Raw genomic sequence first — 17,664 nt, 5'->3', positions numbered from 1 at the left:
CCCTTTGACAAAATGTAAAAAAAAAAAATTAAAAAAAAAAAATTCTAAGTATATTTTTTGTTTGTATCACACATGTCAAAACATTTAGAAAAGTGAGGAGTGTCTACCAGGAGTCAGTATACGAGCATAAGAGTTCATCTAAAAGGGTTAAATGCAAAGTTTATGCTTGATGGTGATGCAATGAGTCCCAGAAATGTGGGTATCATATATGATACGTACGGGCTCACAGGGTTATTTGCTCAGTTTGTGAAAAATGTATTTACTCCTTAGTCTTTTCAATCAGGTCCAGGAATATAAGGAACAACTGAACAGGGTTTGAAGTCACCACCTGTGTACTGTGTGCTGCAGCAAGCTATTTTCACACCCATGAGAGGAAGGTGCCTTTGCAGTTGCTATACTGTCGTCTGCAAAATTCAAATTCAAGTGACAAAATTAACAAATGTTTCCAAGGACTTGCCACGAACACCCACTGGTAATTCATTTGTGTGACATAGTTTAGCAAGAGCCCTGTTCTGTCAGTTTTGTGGTCACATTATTAGTATTGACGTGCTAATATGCATGTGACTGGTCAGACTGGATGACTTTATTTATACATCATACCACACCCCACTCCCCTCTTTGATTCAATGCTCTTATGACATTTTCATGTAAATTTATAAACGTTTCAGAGCCCAACATTGGCCCCTGTGAATTTTCCCAAACCATAGAGGTGATTGTAACTATTTAAAGTGAAAATGGCACTGAAAAGGCATTTTGATGCCTTAACATACAGTGCAGTGCAATTCAAAAATGTCATTCATTGTACATAGTCCAACAAATAATACTTAGAAAGTTTGAAATGCGAACGTTTATTGAAATCAATTGTTTATAGATGCAGAAGTGGAGATAAACATTACAAGCACTGCAAACTAAATAACACTACAAGACAAAGTGCCACACAAAGTAAATGCAATAACAAAAAGAAAGCTAAAAAGAGATCTTTGGTTATGTCATTTTAATTGCTCCATGTGCAGCCAGTCGCACACTTGAATGAATTACTTGCAGGCTGATTTTTCACTCTTGCATACTACATCAGAGAACTCCATTAATGTCAACTCGTGAATCTTCGTCTCTTGGATAAATGAGCAGGTCCAACAGCTCCTTTGGCCTAAAAAGAGCACATCAGAAACACAGATAAAGAGAAAAATAATAATCAGTGGTGGGAGGAGTAACAAAATTTGTACAACATTTAGTCAAGTAGAAATAACACACTATAAAAACACCCTATTACAAGTAAAATGTAGACTAGAGGTCTGACATGGCATAAAATGGAAATACTCCAGTAAAGTACAAGCAGAAAAGACAATTTATCCCTTAAGAGTAATGGTTAGAGTTGCAACAATAAACATCGTAGAAGGTCTTTCTGAAGATGCACTAGTTCAAACTGAGCATTCAGAGCAGTTGAACAATGTAATGAAAAGCTGGTAACTCACTTGCAGGCTCCGGTGTTCACACAGATCGTCCTCACATCGTCAGTGGTTGTGAGCTCCTCGATTAACACTCCGAGGTGTGACTTCACAAATTTATGGCACAGTTTTTTTAAGAGGCCCATTTCTTCGCAGATGATATTCAACTTTGATTTCAAGTTCTGTAAGAGTAAAAATTATTATTATTGCTCCAGGATGGTCCGGATCATGCTGTTCAAGCTAGGAGACACTTTATTTTACCTCTGAGGTGGTGTTTGTTCCAATGATTCGCTTCACTTTTCCTAAAGCCCACTTGCATGCCCAGCACAAACCTGGAAGCTGCAAATGAAAGTGACTCATGATTTTAATATGGAGCAAAGGAATGAGTCATGAAAATAATGCCTTGGGGTGGGACAAATGTTAAATAAAAAAGCAACTAATAGCATTAGTAATAATATTAGTCTACAGAGACACAGCAAATAGGAATGACGAGGACACTTTGTTGTTTTTGCCATCTAATATTTTAGGATGAACAAAGACTATCTAAGTGCAATATTACCTTGCCGGCCTCCACTGAGACATCCACATCCACTTGCTCCTGATCATCAATGGTAATCTCAAAGGTTCTCCCATGGACTGTCCAGACTGTTAAGGGACAAAAATAAATGTTTAAGTACAGTTTCTAAAAAAAAAAAAGACAATGTTATCCCATCGAAAACACAGAAAATGGTGAACAGATCAGGACACCTGAGCATGTCACCAGGATGCACATAAGGAGGACTGAAGACGTTGCCATTGTTGACAGTGATCTCTGATCTCTCTGACCTTGTGTGAGCATGTATGAGTGTGACTTGCGAAAACCCACCTTATATGCATGACAAAGGGTAAAGGAAACAGCAACAGCAAAAAAAAAATTCAAACCACAATCAATTGCTGGTTTCCTTAATGTCACTTACTCGTTTTTTCCAGTCAGAGCACTTAGTCAGATGGGGAGTGTTGTGGCCACATATCACGTATACCTGTGCAAAAAAACATAAGATAGATTTGATAATGTGAAGATGCCTGAGGGCCAGTGGTCCCTCTTGACATTTTCTGAACTATGAATGTCACATATAAATGCACTGTTCTATAACTGTTTTATTTTCAGTGACACAGCAATTGTCATTTTTTCAAATGGCAACGTAACCCAAATGTAAGCCACTCAGGCATGAACAAATCTTAAAAATAAATAAATGAAATGATCTTTCAGTCAGATGACATAAAGAACAAGCTGTCTGGAATACTTAAAACTACCATGAAGCTGATATTTACCTCAGGTTCATTTTCAGTGTGACTTATTATAAGTAATGCAATGTTGTCTGTTAACATTTAAGTTTAAAACGTGTGAAACTTCCTCTGGTCTTTCACACAAATTTATTCAGAAAGTGATGTGTCACATCTCCAGGTAAATAACACCAAAACTCTGGTTTTGGCATTTCAGTGTTAATAGTGACCGATGTTGCAAAAGCTTACACATTAGATCTTTCTGAAAGAAGTTCATTACTGACACTAATGACAAGGCTGACCTCAAGCAGTTCTTGTTCATGTTCATGGGAGGGGTCTGCTCACACAAATATGTGGAGCCGAATAAGCTCAGCATTTTCTTTGCAAATGACCACGTTTCTGGAAAGCTGCTTTTAAAACTTAACATGTTACTTTCATTGGTGATGTTTTCATTTTACTCACAGTCAAATGAACCGCTGCTGTGAGGCCAGAACAGCCAGGAGTAGCTTCACCTCTTCAGCACGGTCACTTCCTGTTAGCTTGTGATGTGCACTAGCATGTTTTGTCTGATAGTGTCTCTTTACAATGGATTCCTTATAGATGGGAAGAGTTTTTTGACAAATTAGGCAAACGCAACTGTTTCAATTGTTAGCGAAAAAATATTGCAATCCCCAACTATCCTATCCAAATGAGCTCTTGGCTAACAGTTAGTTAAAAGCTGTTAATGTTTAGCAGGTATAATGTTTACCACGTTCACCATCTTAGTTTAGCGTGTTAGCATACTAACGTTTGCCCACTATTGGCACTAAACACAAAGTACAGCTGAGGTTTATGGGAATGTTTTTAGTTTTGCAGGATTTTTTAGAAGCCCAATGGTGTAGACGCAAATCACATAACTACAGGGCCCAAAAACAAAACCAAAGTATCAAAAAAACCTGTTAATAAGGATAGAGGGAGAGTTAAGGGATCACCAAGATCAAGCCAAAATTTCAAGGCAATCAACCCAACACATTTTACTCAACATGGACATAATCAATGCACTGTTAAAACCGGAGGCAAAATGGATTTATGGTTCAAGTTTTATGAAGCCCTCCAAATTTTTTTGGGACCGTGTATGATTGGTCAAGCCTCTAGCTTGATGGTTGCAGTTCAGGTGTTTTTTATTTAGTTAAATTTATATGTGTAATTTATATATGTGTTTATTTGTGAAAATATACAATAATGTGTACTTGAAACTTATAGATTATTTGATTTTATTTTGTTTGCTGCTCTGCTTCCTCAGTTTTTCACTGAATTGTTTGGACATTGTCTTCAGTGTTTCTAACTGACATGACTAATAAGGGTCATCAGCATCACCTGCGCTGGTCACACTGGGTAGATAAAAATACCTGAGCTGTAATATGGTTTGTTCACACTGAATAAATAAAAGTCTAATAAAAGTCTGTCTTTGTTCTCAGCCATGCAGTTTAATCAGTCAGCTCTGAGATGAGGAATTACATCACTAGACATGAAAATGTATTTTTATTGCAAAGGCAAAAATAAAATGCACACAGAGATATTACTTAGAGCAAACAGCTGAAACTTTATGAGTACATTTGTGTATTATCTATGGACAGGTGGATCCGTGCAGAGTTTCAGTTTCACACATATTGATCTGGGAGACTCATGATTAGCTATGCCATCAATCAATTTATTTTTGAACCAACCGATGATGGTTTTGCAGGCCCACCTGATGATCGTGATGCCCACTCCATTGCAGGCGTTGTTCAGCAGCTGCTCGATTTTTTTCTTTAAAAAAACCCAAACAAAAAACACATACACAAGTAAAATGTTAAAAAAAAAAAAAAAAGTAGGGCTTAAAGTGGAAACCACCTTCATTCATTAATGGAGATACTGGCATCATTTGACATAGATATAGATATAGATATTGATAACAACATACAAATATCTCCAAATCATAAGAACAAACATTCATAGAACAATACATCTACATATATGATGGTGGCCATACAGGTTGTTTTGCATGTAAAAATTTTTCAGACTGTCCTACTGCCATAAAAATAAAGATGGATCAAGCTACCAATTCTCATCCACTACACCCAACATTGCAAATGTGCACATTAAATGCTATCTATAATTTATTAATTCTAAAATCTCTCAAAGAAAAAATAAACTTTTTTTTTCTCCAGTAAAACTTTCTAAAACTTTCCTTCAGGTAATTGGTGGGTGGGGCCATCCTCTTAGGATAACTGAGAGCACCTGGGCCCAATGAGCCAAGCCACTATAAAAGCTGTCACCTTAGACCTGTCAGAGGGATTTTTCCTGTGCGCTTTGTTTGGGTCTGCTGCTTTTTTACACACCCACTCACATGCACCACTGACTGAACTGACATCCATGTTTTATATCTTTCTGCAGCTGAGTTCCTTTTTGTTGAATTCATTTGCTCATTTCAAGTGCATTTTTTTGGTGGTATCCCCTTTTATTTTCCACAGCCCTTTGTGCTGTTCATGACGTGGGATCCTTTATCATGGGTCAGCTGTGCAATGAACTGTGCACAGCTCAAACCAAAAACAGTACTTTTGAAATTATCTAGTATTTTCCAAAAAGTAAAAACTTCCTCCAAGTGCTATAGCCTCCAAATGTCCTCCCACAGGGGGACATTTTTTGGCTATTGCAAACTCAAGGGGAACTTTTGAGTCTGTTCATCTATTAAGTTTAAGTTTATTACTTTATCCATCCCTCAAGCTGGGGAAATTTACCATCACCACCCTCAGACTTTAAAGCATAAGTTATAAACAAAGACAAAAATTAAAGGCATAGGAAGTCTGCAGAAATTGAGCGAAATGAACCTAGACTATTAAATACTTAACTATATAGATTCATAATTTGAATTTGTTTATGGAGCCTCTGCCAGACTCTGAATATATGATGTTATACAATTCTGTAGTATATTTTTTATGTCATTACCTTTGACTTTTCGTTGCCTATTATCTTCTCTACTTGGGACACAGCAAACACACAGCCTGTACAGATAAGCTCCATTTCCAGAATCTGATATGGGAAAAAAAAAGATGAGTCAAAGTGTGTTTACACCTCTCTAAATAAAACAAGAGGGCTGATGTTTTAACTTGAAATTCATCAGATTGTTTCACTGTGCCTCACCTCTTCTTCACCGTTTTCTGCTCTTTCCCCCTCATAATGTTCTAAATGTGAGGGAAAATCTTTCTTCTTTTCTTTCTGGTCCGCAGACTTATACGACTCAACAACAGCTGAAAAACAAATTTGAAATGATAAAGAAAGTTGCGTTACTAGAAAGAAATTACTAGAAAAACAGAAGAAATTGTAGTTAGTTTCTTACTTGCAGAGAGCAGGAGGAGAGCTATGCTGATGGCAGGACTCATGGTTGCTGTTGCTGATTTGTTTTCAGCTTCTCTTTCTGCGGCTTTTTAATTACATGGTTTCTGATATTTGTCTCTCAAACACATGCATCAGCACCTTACTCGCCACAAGAGTCAAACACAGCAGGTTTTTTTTTCTTTTTTTGTTTGGTTGTTTTTTTTTTGTAGTGCAGTTTAAACAGGACATGTTTTGTTTTATACCAAAACAAACCAGATAAATGCCAGAGAGGGGAAAAAAGTAAGGAGGTGTCCTTCTATGAGATCAGATGTACTTGATGCTAAAGCTGGAATTTTTAAGGAGATGGGAGAAAGCTCAGCAAAACAATATGTATTAATATTAATATTAATCTTGGGCCAAATTAAATACTTTGGGGGAAAAAATTGCATTGTTCTACTTTTGTAAGGAAAACTCTTGTGGCAGGTTTTTTGACTAATCCACATAAATAAGTTACAAATTGCTGAAACTACACTATAAGTTTTGATCATTTTCGAGGTACTTTTTTCCATTATTTGAACAGCAGTTTGACAGGAAATGAGAAAAAGAGGAGGGATGACATGTAGCAAAGGACCACACTGGCTTCAATCATAATGACTCAAATCACCTGTGCTCTTCCTTTGTGGAGTTCTGTTCATGTGCTGCTGGGAAGCTCAACTAAAAGTAAGAAAACGACAGCACCCCAAATCAAGCGGGTAGCGCCTTCATTTTGCCGGTTCACAGGAACTTTTTCACCAACATAGTAACACGCACAACACAAGCAGTTTATCCTGCATAGGTTTGCAGTTTCTGTGTTGGTTTTCACGGGTTCAGTTTCTAAGAAGAAAAATAGACCACCGGTAACTGTTACTTAGCTTTCCCCTTCCTGCTTCACACTTTTTAAAAACATGTTCAGCTCTTACAATTAATGTGTACACTCTTTTGCACATGCACAATGGGCAGTAGTCTGAAAACAAAAAAAAAAAAAAACAACAACTTACTGCATATATTAGGGAGGCATTTACCTTACCTTTTCTACCAGGCACATTTGTTGGTATACTAATCAGAGGTTGCAAGACTCGTATGTCTAACATGTCAGATTACCTTTGTGAAACAGGAAGTAAAAGACATGCCTACATGACTGCATTTCACTATGGTTTTTATGAGCATACATGTGTAAAGTATGCCTCAGTTTTGGATGAACGTAGCTGATGGATTGTTCACTTTAATAGTTTAAAAGACCACCATTCCCATTCAAAATGTGTCTTTAAAGAAATGTTTAAAATCAGGGGATCTGCTAATGAGGTACTGACCTGAAACTGCATTACAACATTGACATGTTATCATCTTATGAAATTTCTCTGTTGAAGTTCTTAGCAAACAGTTGCTCATCTACACATCCAGCAGATACAGAGCAGCATTAACATTCATCAGGAGCTGTGTTGCTGTTTACATGTTGAACATAAGTCTGATATTCACTGGGAAGAGCTGCCTGCTGCGGCCATAAACAAGAGAGCAGTGAGAGTGACTGTTTAGTACAGTTGTGGGCTGGACAACAGTGAAAGACAACAGGTGTCTTCGGTCTCACATGCTTCTTTTCCCCAGTTTAAACACTGTTTATATTTTCATGTGTTTGACCTTTGATAGTTCAAGGTCTGTTTCACTGGGCTGTTAAAGAATCAACTCATCAGAAACCAGATGTTGCTATTACACTGATGAACAGACAGGGGGCGCTTGAGTCCAGGGTGTGAGACCTGCAGACTTCCTGCAGTTATGGCCTGGTGTGTATCATTACACAGAAACATTACAAGAAAAAGGGGAGACATGGAAATAGCAAAGTGTCTGTGATTGTCTCAGCTTCTATAGTAACAATTTAAACATGCGAGCAGCTGCTTAATGGAGCTGCAGAAAAACCTCAGAATCTGCAGCGAGACAGTCTCTCTCATTGTGGACTGCAGGCTGTGCAGATTGTGTGGTCAGATGGCAAGGTAGAGCAAAAAAGTGTAAATCATGAAAGCTTGCTGAGCTGTGAGATGGGTGGAGGAGAAAATGGGATGGATCAATTGAAAGTGTCCTGGAAACAACAAACGTTTTCCTTTTTTTTTCTATATCCATAACAGAGAGCAGTCCAATTCTTAATTTAACATTCACAAATTGCTGTTGTTCCCACTTGCATTTCACCAGTCTGACTCTTTCAATCATGTATTTTTGATTTTAGCTTACACATTAAACGACATAGTCCAAAACTCAGCAGAACTACAATACCAACTTTGTTTTTATTATTCTGAGCAGTATAAAAAAAAAAGTATTCCTATGTTTGTAGGAATAAAATGTTATATAAGATCAGACTGTGAATAATGTATGATCAAACCTCTCAGTAAAAACCTTCAGTATATAAACAGGAATAAAACTGGAAAGTCTGATGTATGTAACTGCTACCGAAGTGGAGATTTCTGGCTCAGGGTGTGAGGCAAAACTCATTTTAAGAAACAGCCTTTAAAGATATGTTTTGAAAGTCCATATATTTTTTTTTTTATCAGAAACCAATGTTTACAGAATTGCAGACAATACAAAGGAAATTACCATGTTTGGATCCGATAACACTATGCAGGACAAAGAGACAGCATAAGCTGCTAATAGCATAGCACACCTGAGTTTCCAACAGAACAGTCAGTGGTCGAGTTGCATTGTGGGTAACTTTGGTCTTTAACACTTACTTGGTGTTAAGATAAGATTTTACACGTAAAATAATCAAGTCTCACCCCGAAACTGTATGATGCAGTATTTTTGGGGGCTCACTTGAGCAAATGATGATCTTATTATCGATGGCTAATTGAACGGCTGTTACAGGTTCTTTCAGGGGGAAAATGCTGAAGAGTAGGAACATAAGACAACACAAAAATCATCTAATATATGTTCAGTTATTGTGATAAAGAAGGAATTTTAATCTCGTACGTACATTATGTACAATATAGCAGTCTTGGACATTCAATAAAGGCAGGTTTCAGTGCAGAACAACCTTTAAGAGATATACTATATCTACTATGATGCAACACCTTGCCAGAAATGCATACCACAAGAGAGTGATCACATTTAAAGTTAACACGCTAACTGGAAATGCATCATGTTTTGGTGTCTTACAGGCTTTCACAAGTCATTCCCATCAGATCACAAAAGCTTTGATCATCAAATCATTAAAAAAAAAAAAAAAAACAGCAGAAATCATTGATGAAAACAACAAAAAAGAGAGAAGAGTAAATCAATTATTAAATCAATGGACAAAAAAAAATCTCTTTAAGACAAGCCTGACTAGATACGTGACGTGCGGCTTGGAGAAAATGCAAACTGTTTAATTTGGTAAATAACACGTTTTGTGTTGACTGAAAACGATTTTTATAGTTTGATTCTTATGATGATAAAAATGTAGATTACAATCATTTTTGTGGGTTGAGGAAGACCAGAGAGAATTACTGGAGTCTCTGATTGTGTCAAACTCCTCTGAAAATACTCCCCCACATCTCTTTGTTGCACTTAATGTGCTTAGCTACTTCTCACCTGTTAGAGGAGAAACCTTTTTTTTCAGGACTGTAACTGTATGCTAGAGGGGGATGTAAGACTTTAAAGAAAATTAGAGATCCTATTTTCTCTCTATTACATTGTTTTTGCATCAAGTTTTGTCAGAGCCTAGTGTTGACTACTGTGTATTAAAAGCTAATGTTTTGCTTGGAACATAATCTAAAAGCATGAGAAACTGAAGTATTTCTAGGAGGAATGCAACTGTATGTACTGAAACCTTGGAAAATAATAATTGTAGTAAGTGTTTCTTTCCTTTTCTCAGGCTTGAACAGCCAGACCACTTCAAGAAAATAAACAGCTTGTAGCAGAATAAAACAAAGGGGGAAAACACACACAAATGAAATCAAATCCAGTGATACAGTGATGTCCTGTCTTCGTGCAAACCACAAACTGTTATCTCAGCGTTTCTTTCTCTCTCTGTCTTTGTTCTGAGAGGGAGTGAGGAAGGTACAGAGACTCTGACCTGCAACAAAGTGGAGTCCTCAGTGACAAAACCAGCATCACTTTTTAAGTTCAAACTCCAGTTTCTTCCCGAGGGTAAACCCCCTCACTGGTGTCGTAGGTTCAGTTTCCTCCTCCTCTGACCTCCAGGCGGCTGATCCTACCCTCCCTCTCTCTCTCTCTCTTGCTCTCTTTGTTTCTCTGAGTGTTCTCTCAGATGATTTCCAGGACGTCGCAGGGCACAAAGCCTCTCTTCTTTCCACTCGCCACTCTGATGAAGCCGCTGCGCTCACCCTCGCTGCTCACACAGATCTGGAAGCAGAAAAGAAGTTTCACTTTAGTGATAAACGAAAAAAATTAGCAACAGAGAGTGCAGTTGACAAAATCAAACAGCGGCAGGTTAATATTTTAATAACTATAATGTGAACTCTAACTTAGTCCCAATGTTTTTTCATGTGTGATTTCTTGAACAGGGTCTTAATATGGAGCAGACTCTTTATAAAAGACCTTTACACAGTATATGTTTGATATGGACAACTCTTAATTTCACTCCCTGGCTGCCATAATAGACCAGAACACACTGCATTTTCATGCTCGCTCTAAGTACTCTACAGCATCTTCCCAGGGGTTTGTGTGACTGGAAAAGAAAGGCAGCGGGTCATGGACTCGTCCTGCGTTCAGTGGTTTCATCTCCACTGGGGGTTGCTCACTTTAAATCTCCTCTGAGTCCCAACATGCCCTGGAAAGCATTGTGGGAAAAAAGGGAACCTGATCTAAGTACAGTTGTTGTGCCAAAATGCTAATTTAATGGCAACTCCTGAGAAGGATCCTGTGTCAAGACAACTCCAGTCGAGCTTTTCAGTGAATAAGTGTTTGTGAGGGAAGAGTCGCTGGAGGTAAGAGGTGACGTGGGAACTGCAGGAGGGTAATAAGAGGGCTGCTGTATAATGTGACTCTGATGTGCTCTAATGGGTGTGATCATGAATTAGACACAGGTGTAATGTGGAAATTTTAATATCTGTGATAAAGGTCCCCAGCCCATGATGCTGACGATGTTCACTGGCTCAAACCCAGCCCACGTTTGATCTAAATGATTTCTTCTTGTGTTTTGTCTTTGCTGCTCCAGGGGCAGGAAATGTACTCAAACAACAATCATATCGCCACTGAGAAATCTTTACACCTCTGAATTGTCACTATCAGAAACTGAGGAAAACAGCTTTTAGCTTAATTTCCAGGCTGTTTTAACTTCATCTACAAAGTTTTGAAAAGGTTTTGTTCACCAAGGGGTTGTAGAGTTTTCTTGTCCTTTAGAATAAGCATTTCTTTTGAGAACAGCCACTGCATGTACAGTTTGAAAATGTCAAAAAAATAATAATAATAATAACCGTGGCAGGCAGTATTGCACTAAAAAGTCTTCGAATGTTAAAAATATCAGGTGCTGTCCCAAAATGGACCTCTAGGAAAACAAGACCATACCTGACCTGCATAAATTTATTTTCAAAAAGAGAGACTCAGCCCGAAAGAGGAGGATAGTCAGACCCTAATCCAGACAGACCTGAGGATAATTAGACCCCATCCAAGAAAACTGTACTGAACACGTTTTAAAAATGAAGATAATCATCATTCACTCATAATCTTCATCATCATCATTATCATTACCTGTCCCTCCTTCAGGGTGATCTGGCCTTGTTCCTTACAGCCGATGAACGTCCTGTTACACCTGAACACTTGGTCCCCGCCTCGCACCTGATGAGCAAAGGCTGCTGGGAAGAAACCGATCCTGTCCTCAATTACTCCCTGGGAAAGAAAAATTAATTAATCAAACATTAAAACAGCTGACGCATGGAGGGGCTGCAAAGGACATAAGAGGATTACAGACCCTGTGTTTTCATAAATAATTAGATAAAAGCCTTGGAAAAAAAAAAACAACAACAACAGAGGTTCAGTTGGTTACAGTCCATTACACCTGAAGTTTTATTTTATATCTGATACATGGAATAAAAGAAGTTATGGTGTATATGTTTTGACATAGAGCACATATACATTGTGTGCAGGTGTTACATGAGGTGCAAATGACTGCCTCTTGACTTGTTAAAGTATCCACCGTTCAACAACCACACAGGCCAGATGTCTCTGTTTATCTACAGGCTGTAGAGAACAACAACAGCATTAAAATGCGTGATGAGTTTCTTCATGGTCTGGTGGCGGCAGGCTGCCTCTGTACAGTCACGTTTTGGCCCTTTTGTCTCCCTTATTTATCTGTCATGCATTTGTGTCCTGAGGCAGCCTGTTTCCTCCCTCCTATAATTTACAGCTGGATGTCCTATAATTCATCAGTCCATTTTTTATTGGAGCTCATTTTTGGGGCTTTGTGGAAAACACACATTATGTGTAAGGTTGACAACAACAAACATGCAAAAATTATCTTTGAATTAGTCATTTTGGGGGGTTATTTAAACTTGTTTAAAAATAAATTTAGATGAGCCATGTCAATTGTCAGGAAAGTAATATGCTGGTTTTGTACTCACCTTCCACCAGTCATCATTAGAGTCATCTGCCAAAAAGATCCTGTCTCCTGCTCTGCAGTGGAAAAGTAAAACAAACTCAGATTCAGCCAAAAAGGTTCTTCTCATATCTTCATGGCCACATTCATCAGGGGCCCTGAGGCAAATATGAGCTGGAAAACCCAGATAAAAAGTTATCTGGAGAGTTAGCATTAACTAGCTCACTACAGCAGCTTAAATTTACTAGAGCCGGTCATTTCAGTCATTACAGCTGAGATGCCCGCTTACATGTACTGCAAATTCAAATCAAAGACATTTGTCATCTTTTCTTTGTTTTAAATGACATGATGCGATACACCGTAAGCCTGTTTGCAGTAAGCAGTTCTTATTTATCCAGTAAATGCATGAATCATTCTATCCCATCACTGCATGTGCCATAATTACTAGCATCTGTTCAAAGCTGTCGGCTTCAAAATCAAAAGAACCAGCACAGACAAGCCAAATGTTGGTTTACGTAATTTCCCTTTTTCTTCCTCTTGTGGTTCAGTTACAACATTAGCTGTCCTTTCCTTGGTAATAATGACCATGACTCAGAAAACACTGTTTACTGTAGGTGAGAAACAGCGCAACACCCAACGCTGTAAAATCTTGAAAGGTGATGAAAACAAAGTAGATGCATGTTGATTTAATTAGAACAACAGGAAATGAACCGGATGAGGTTTTCCTTTCAAATATTGTGTGTTAAAATCAAGTTAATCATGAAAAAGTGAGCCATGAAACTGAGAGAAGGGGCTGGTAAAATCTTCATCCATTAAACAATAAAAACAAGAAGAGAGTGTACTTAATCTGTATTTTTAAAATGCATCTCTCACCATCATTACAGTCACCACATAGTCGAAAGTAATCATGTAATCAGAGCATGTGGTGGCAACTGCAACTAATCACAAAACTGGTTTCCTCACTTAAAATGAAAATGAAAATTGAACCTTTTGATTAAAGATTCCATTTTCCTCCCATTTGTGCTTTATGTGTTAGTGTCTGGAGCACTGATTACTGTCTGCAGCAAGACCCTGAGGAGAAAAACACTGATGTAGGCTTTTATAAAAGAAGAAACGAGAAACACGGCTTGGTACAGCTTTGTGCTGTAGAGCAGGTGGACAGGTGTCCTAGAGGAGAACTCAATGAATTTCAAATAAGGTCGAGTGAAGTTTTTTCCTGAGCAAAGAGGAAGGGGAAGGTCCATGAGTGTGTGGGCTTGTTTTACTACATTTGTGGTGTCTTTGTGGGGACCAAAATGCTGGACCCCATAAGTTTAAATTATTGTATGAGGGTTAAGACTTGGCTTTAGGGTCAGGGTTAGAATTAGATTTAGGTTAGGGTAAGGTTTAGGCATTCAGTTGTGATGGTTAAGAGTAGGGTAAGGGGCAAGGGAGAGCATTACGACAGTGACAGGTCTCTACAAATGCAATAAGACAAGGATGTGTGTGTGTGTCTAGAGGAAATGGAGGGACAGAACAAGTGCACTCTCATGTCCTTAAATCCTCTGACAGTACTGTAAGAACCAGGAACAAATGGGTACTTAGGCCAGAAGGACTGTTCATGATGAATTCTTTCCTTTTTGAGTTTCACAAGGTATTTGAGATAATGAGACGAGTTAGACAGTATAGAGCAATGTCTATTTTCAACGACTGCTCCATCATATGAGTACAAAAATCATGTCTGCAGGCTATATGACAAGAAAAAAAATGAATTATTTTACAAAATTATAATTACTTTAATTTGGAAATCATAAATTGGAGCCTGTAAGCAAGCTATTTTGTCCCTGTGACTTAAATTCAATCATGCTGCAGCTGTGGCCACAGCTCAATCAGTGTCACATCAGGTGGTTTTAATTGGCTATCAAAGCCAACACACCTGCTGACATCATAAAATAGCGCCATATTTACCCACAGTAATGAACATTTACTTTCTTCATTTTTCTGTGTTAGTGAATTATATTTGTACCAAAGTATTGGTACAAAAATTATTCTATACTTTTTTTTTCTTTTTACGCAATTCTCATGATGCAGTGTTTAACTTTTGATAGATATATAAAAATAAAATAGCCACTTTAAGTAAAAATTTAAATGTAGAACTTTTACTTACAAGAGAATATTTTTTCCACCACTGAGACTAAATTTACTACTCACCATTGAGTAAGCTATTGACCGTTTATTACACAGGGAATAGTGAGTGAATGAACAAGGGAATAAAAACGTATCTACTTCTATGCTGGCATGAAAAATTGAAATCATGTCATAATTTTAACCAAAATAAAACCAGTTATTGTGAGCTTTAAATAACCACATGTACCATCTCAGGCACTGATAGACTGTCAATGCCTCATGGCAGCTATAAATGGACTTCTTGAAGGCTGTTCTTCTCTCTCAGGACAAATTCACAAAGTCATGAGATTGACTGATATTAAGAGACCATCATGGTGAGCACACAGGTACCATTAATGAGGCCACTCTAGAGAAATGAATCTTTGAAGATCACTGCCTAAAAAGAAGGCACTAATTAGTTCCTTTTGTAAATCTATTTTTGTATATTTTAATCCGTGCTACTCTGAATTGCAGGGATGCTCTGATTGCATAAGATAAAACAGGAAACACACAGAAAGACTAGAAGAGACAAATGAACTTCGCTGGCACAAAAAAGCAGATGAAAACTGATGAGGAGCAGACAGCTCTACAACAGCAGATGCTGACACATGTCAAATAGGAAATTAAATGCCTTATGTACATGCATATAGTGTGTGTGTTTTGGATTGTATTGGATTGGATTTTGTAGAGTTACTGTAATATTTAGGAGCTGGAGTTGAAAGCAGTTGCTTTGTTATAAAGGTGAAACAAGCAGTGTAACCTCTTGTGTTTTCGATCTTGTCTAGCAAAAGGTAACCTTTGGGGACCTATGTGTGTGTGTACAAATGACTCAACGCTGAATTCAATCTTCAAGGCTTAATTCTAATTTCACAGTGCAGTTGAATCGTGCTCAGAGAAGAATTAAGGTTGCAATTTTTACTTTGTTTTCTCTTTTTATTCAGGATATTCTGAACAGCAATACTGGATCAAAAGAAATCATTGTTAGGCATATCTCAGTCAATCAGTCAACAATGCTTCATCTACGGTCCATGGACAGCTGCTGTGTTGAGTAATGGCAGTGGATGGTGTTTATTAGAGTGACGTGTGTGCACATGTGTGTAAACTGACCTCATCTCCAGGTCGTGGCTCTCTTGGGGAGTGAAACTGTACAAGGCCACATAGGTGTTGAGCTTGAGGATGTCTTTTGGTAGCTGGCTCTGCTCCAACTAGGCAACAAAGAACAAACAGAAACACATGACTGCACAGGTTTGCTTTTTGAGAAGTCACAGGAAAAATGGAAAAGGTGTCAAGTAACTGAACAAGGCTCAGACACCATTTTCTGCCCCTTTTCTTGCAGTTGTATCTTAGAATAGACTCTTTAGCCATTCACATAAGCAGGAGGAGCCTTTGTTTACAGTACACTGATAGACCGCGGAGCTGCTTAAGTTGTTCTACAATCTGTTCCTTTTAATCCAGAGTCAACAAGAGTGGGAGAGGAAGGATCAGGTTTTCACAAATGCTCAGGAAGTTAAAACAGGACATGGTTGTGGGTGGAGAGGAAGTTCTCACAGAGGTGTTAGTACAATTAGCAGGGAGATATGCCGCCATTCTGCCGCTCTTCACACCTGCTCAGAAAACTGGTGGGTGCATCTTCCTGTTTCATCACCAATACCTTAAGTCTGAATCCTGCCTGCTAAGTCCCTGAAATGATAACTTGTCCTGCTTTTGCATGGTGCCAGGAGGGAAATGGTGCTAAAAGATATGAGGATGTCTTCTTAAGATACACTAATGGCTATTTTTGCAAGATAGCAGGAGAATTTGACTTCTTCGTGGCACTGTATAGTAATGAAGAGAAGTGCCTTGGGTCTTCTGTGGCTCCCTGAGCGTCACCCACGTGGACTGGCAATGTGGCTGATGGATGAGTTGAGTTAACTGCAGCCACGAGGCAAACTGCCTGTGTGGCCTCTGGGTGAAAACAGCAAGATCAAGCAGTGGCAATCCATTACAGCTAAGAGCTAACTAAGCGCTGGCCTTGAGAGGGTCTTGATGCTATGGAAGCCTGGAACAGTGGCTGAGGGGCTGGGTAGGCCAAGATAACAGCCTCCTTTGTTACTGAGTTATCAAGAAATAGAGCAGTATTTGAAGTGACAGACAATGCAGTGAGGGACAAAAATGGTAAAAGAAGAACATGGATGAGCAGTGTTCCTTTAACCCTGCAGTTACAGTTTTTTTGACCTCTCAGGGTAAAACATCTGGTAAACAACTCTGACAGTTTATCACATTGTTATGAAGATGTTTTCTAACAGTTGCCTGTGTGCACATTAACCACATGCATTATTAGCATTCATTTGGAGTTGTGTTTCAAACAAATGAGAGTCTGACAGTCATTCTCCTTTTAACTCTGTTTTTGTTCTGTACCAGCTACTGGTTGATGGTTGGTTTATTCCATCATTAATATAAAAAAAAAACCTAAATGAACAAACAGAAATAGCGCCACCTACATACAATCAAAATCACTTTCCAAACAGAGAAATCAAGCAAAAAGAAGTGACAATAGGAACCAGACTATTTTACTGCCAATTGATCTTGGGGAGTTTAACACTAAACCTGAAAAGTGTGAACAGATGGCGATCCTGTGTGTGACTGCGTGTGTTCCCATTTGTGCATGTGAGCCTCTCATCTCAAACTGGAGGCCCCTTCTCTGCTGAAGTTTTCAAGCGTTTTTCTCTGCTCATTACCCTGCCGAGCCTCCATCTGTCTGTCCGCCAGCCTGAGCTAATGGACCTGTCCACCGACAGACAAACGGCCCGCTGCCAGCTGTGCTCGGTCCAGCCTGATAACACCACACAAAGCGCGGCTGGGCTGCTAGACTGTATTGCATAGGAGAGATGTCCGTGTGTGTGTGCGCGCACATGTGTATGTTTTTTTGCCTTGTATGGT

General features: G+C 38.6%; 3 protein-coding genes across 6 annotated transcripts in view; all 3 read right to left on the bottom strand.

Moving 5' to 3' along the window:
- Positions 1-832: 832 nt before the first annotated feature.
- nkl.4 (NK-lysin tandem duplicate 4) lies at positions 833-2,300 on the bottom strand. The gene is made up of 5 exons (XM_041061445.1): positions 2,193-2,300; positions 2,005-2,090; positions 1,707-1,784; positions 1,473-1,627; positions 833-1,147 (listed from the first exon to the last, which is right to left on the bottom strand). Exons 1-5 carry the CDS (start codon positions 2,281-2,283, stop codon positions 1,072-1,074), a joined length of 486 nt encoding a protein of 161 aa, XP_040917379.1. The 5' UTR covers positions 2,284-2,300; the 3' UTR covers positions 833-1,071.
- A 1,916-nt stretch (positions 2,301-4,216) lies between these two features.
- Positions 4,217-6,219, bottom strand: LOC121197344. The gene is made up of 4 exons (XM_041060910.1): positions 6,067-6,219; positions 5,871-5,977; positions 5,676-5,759; positions 4,217-4,496 (listed from the first exon to the last, which is right to left on the bottom strand). The coding sequence occupies exons 1-4, from the start codon at positions 6,107-6,109 to the stop codon at positions 4,311-4,313; spliced, it is 420 nt and encodes a 139-aa protein (XP_040916844.1). The 5' UTR covers positions 6,110-6,219; the 3' UTR covers positions 4,217-4,310.
- Positions 6,220-8,639: 2,420 nt separating this feature from the next.
- stac (SH3 and cysteine rich domain) overlaps positions 8,640-17,664 on the bottom strand; it is a 28,219-nt gene continuing 19,194 nt past the window's right edge. For all 4 annotated transcript variants that reach the window (XM_041061457.1, XM_041061458.1, XM_041061459.1 and 1 more), the window contains 4 exons: positions 15,853-15,950; positions 12,626-12,677; positions 11,757-11,894; positions 8,640-10,409 (listed from right to left, as the gene is read on the bottom strand). In XM_041061457.1, coding sequence (XP_040917391.1) covers positions 10,311-10,409; positions 11,757-11,894; positions 12,626-12,677; positions 15,853-15,950 — 387 coding nt within the window. In that variant the 3' untranslated portion in view covers positions 8,640-10,310. The remainder of the gene's footprint in view (positions 10,410-11,756; positions 11,895-12,625; positions 12,678-15,852; positions 15,951-17,664) is intronic.

Source organism: Toxotes jaculatrix, chromosome 17 (genome assembly GCF_017976425.1).
Source record: "Toxotes jaculatrix isolate fToxJac2 chromosome 17, fToxJac2.pri, whole genome shotgun sequence".
Classification (NCBI taxonomy): Eukaryota; Metazoa; Chordata; class Actinopteri; family Toxotidae; genus Toxotes; species Toxotes jaculatrix.
The sequence above is the reverse complement of the archived record's forward strand: the minus strand, read 5'-3'. Positions and strand labels throughout refer to the sequence as shown.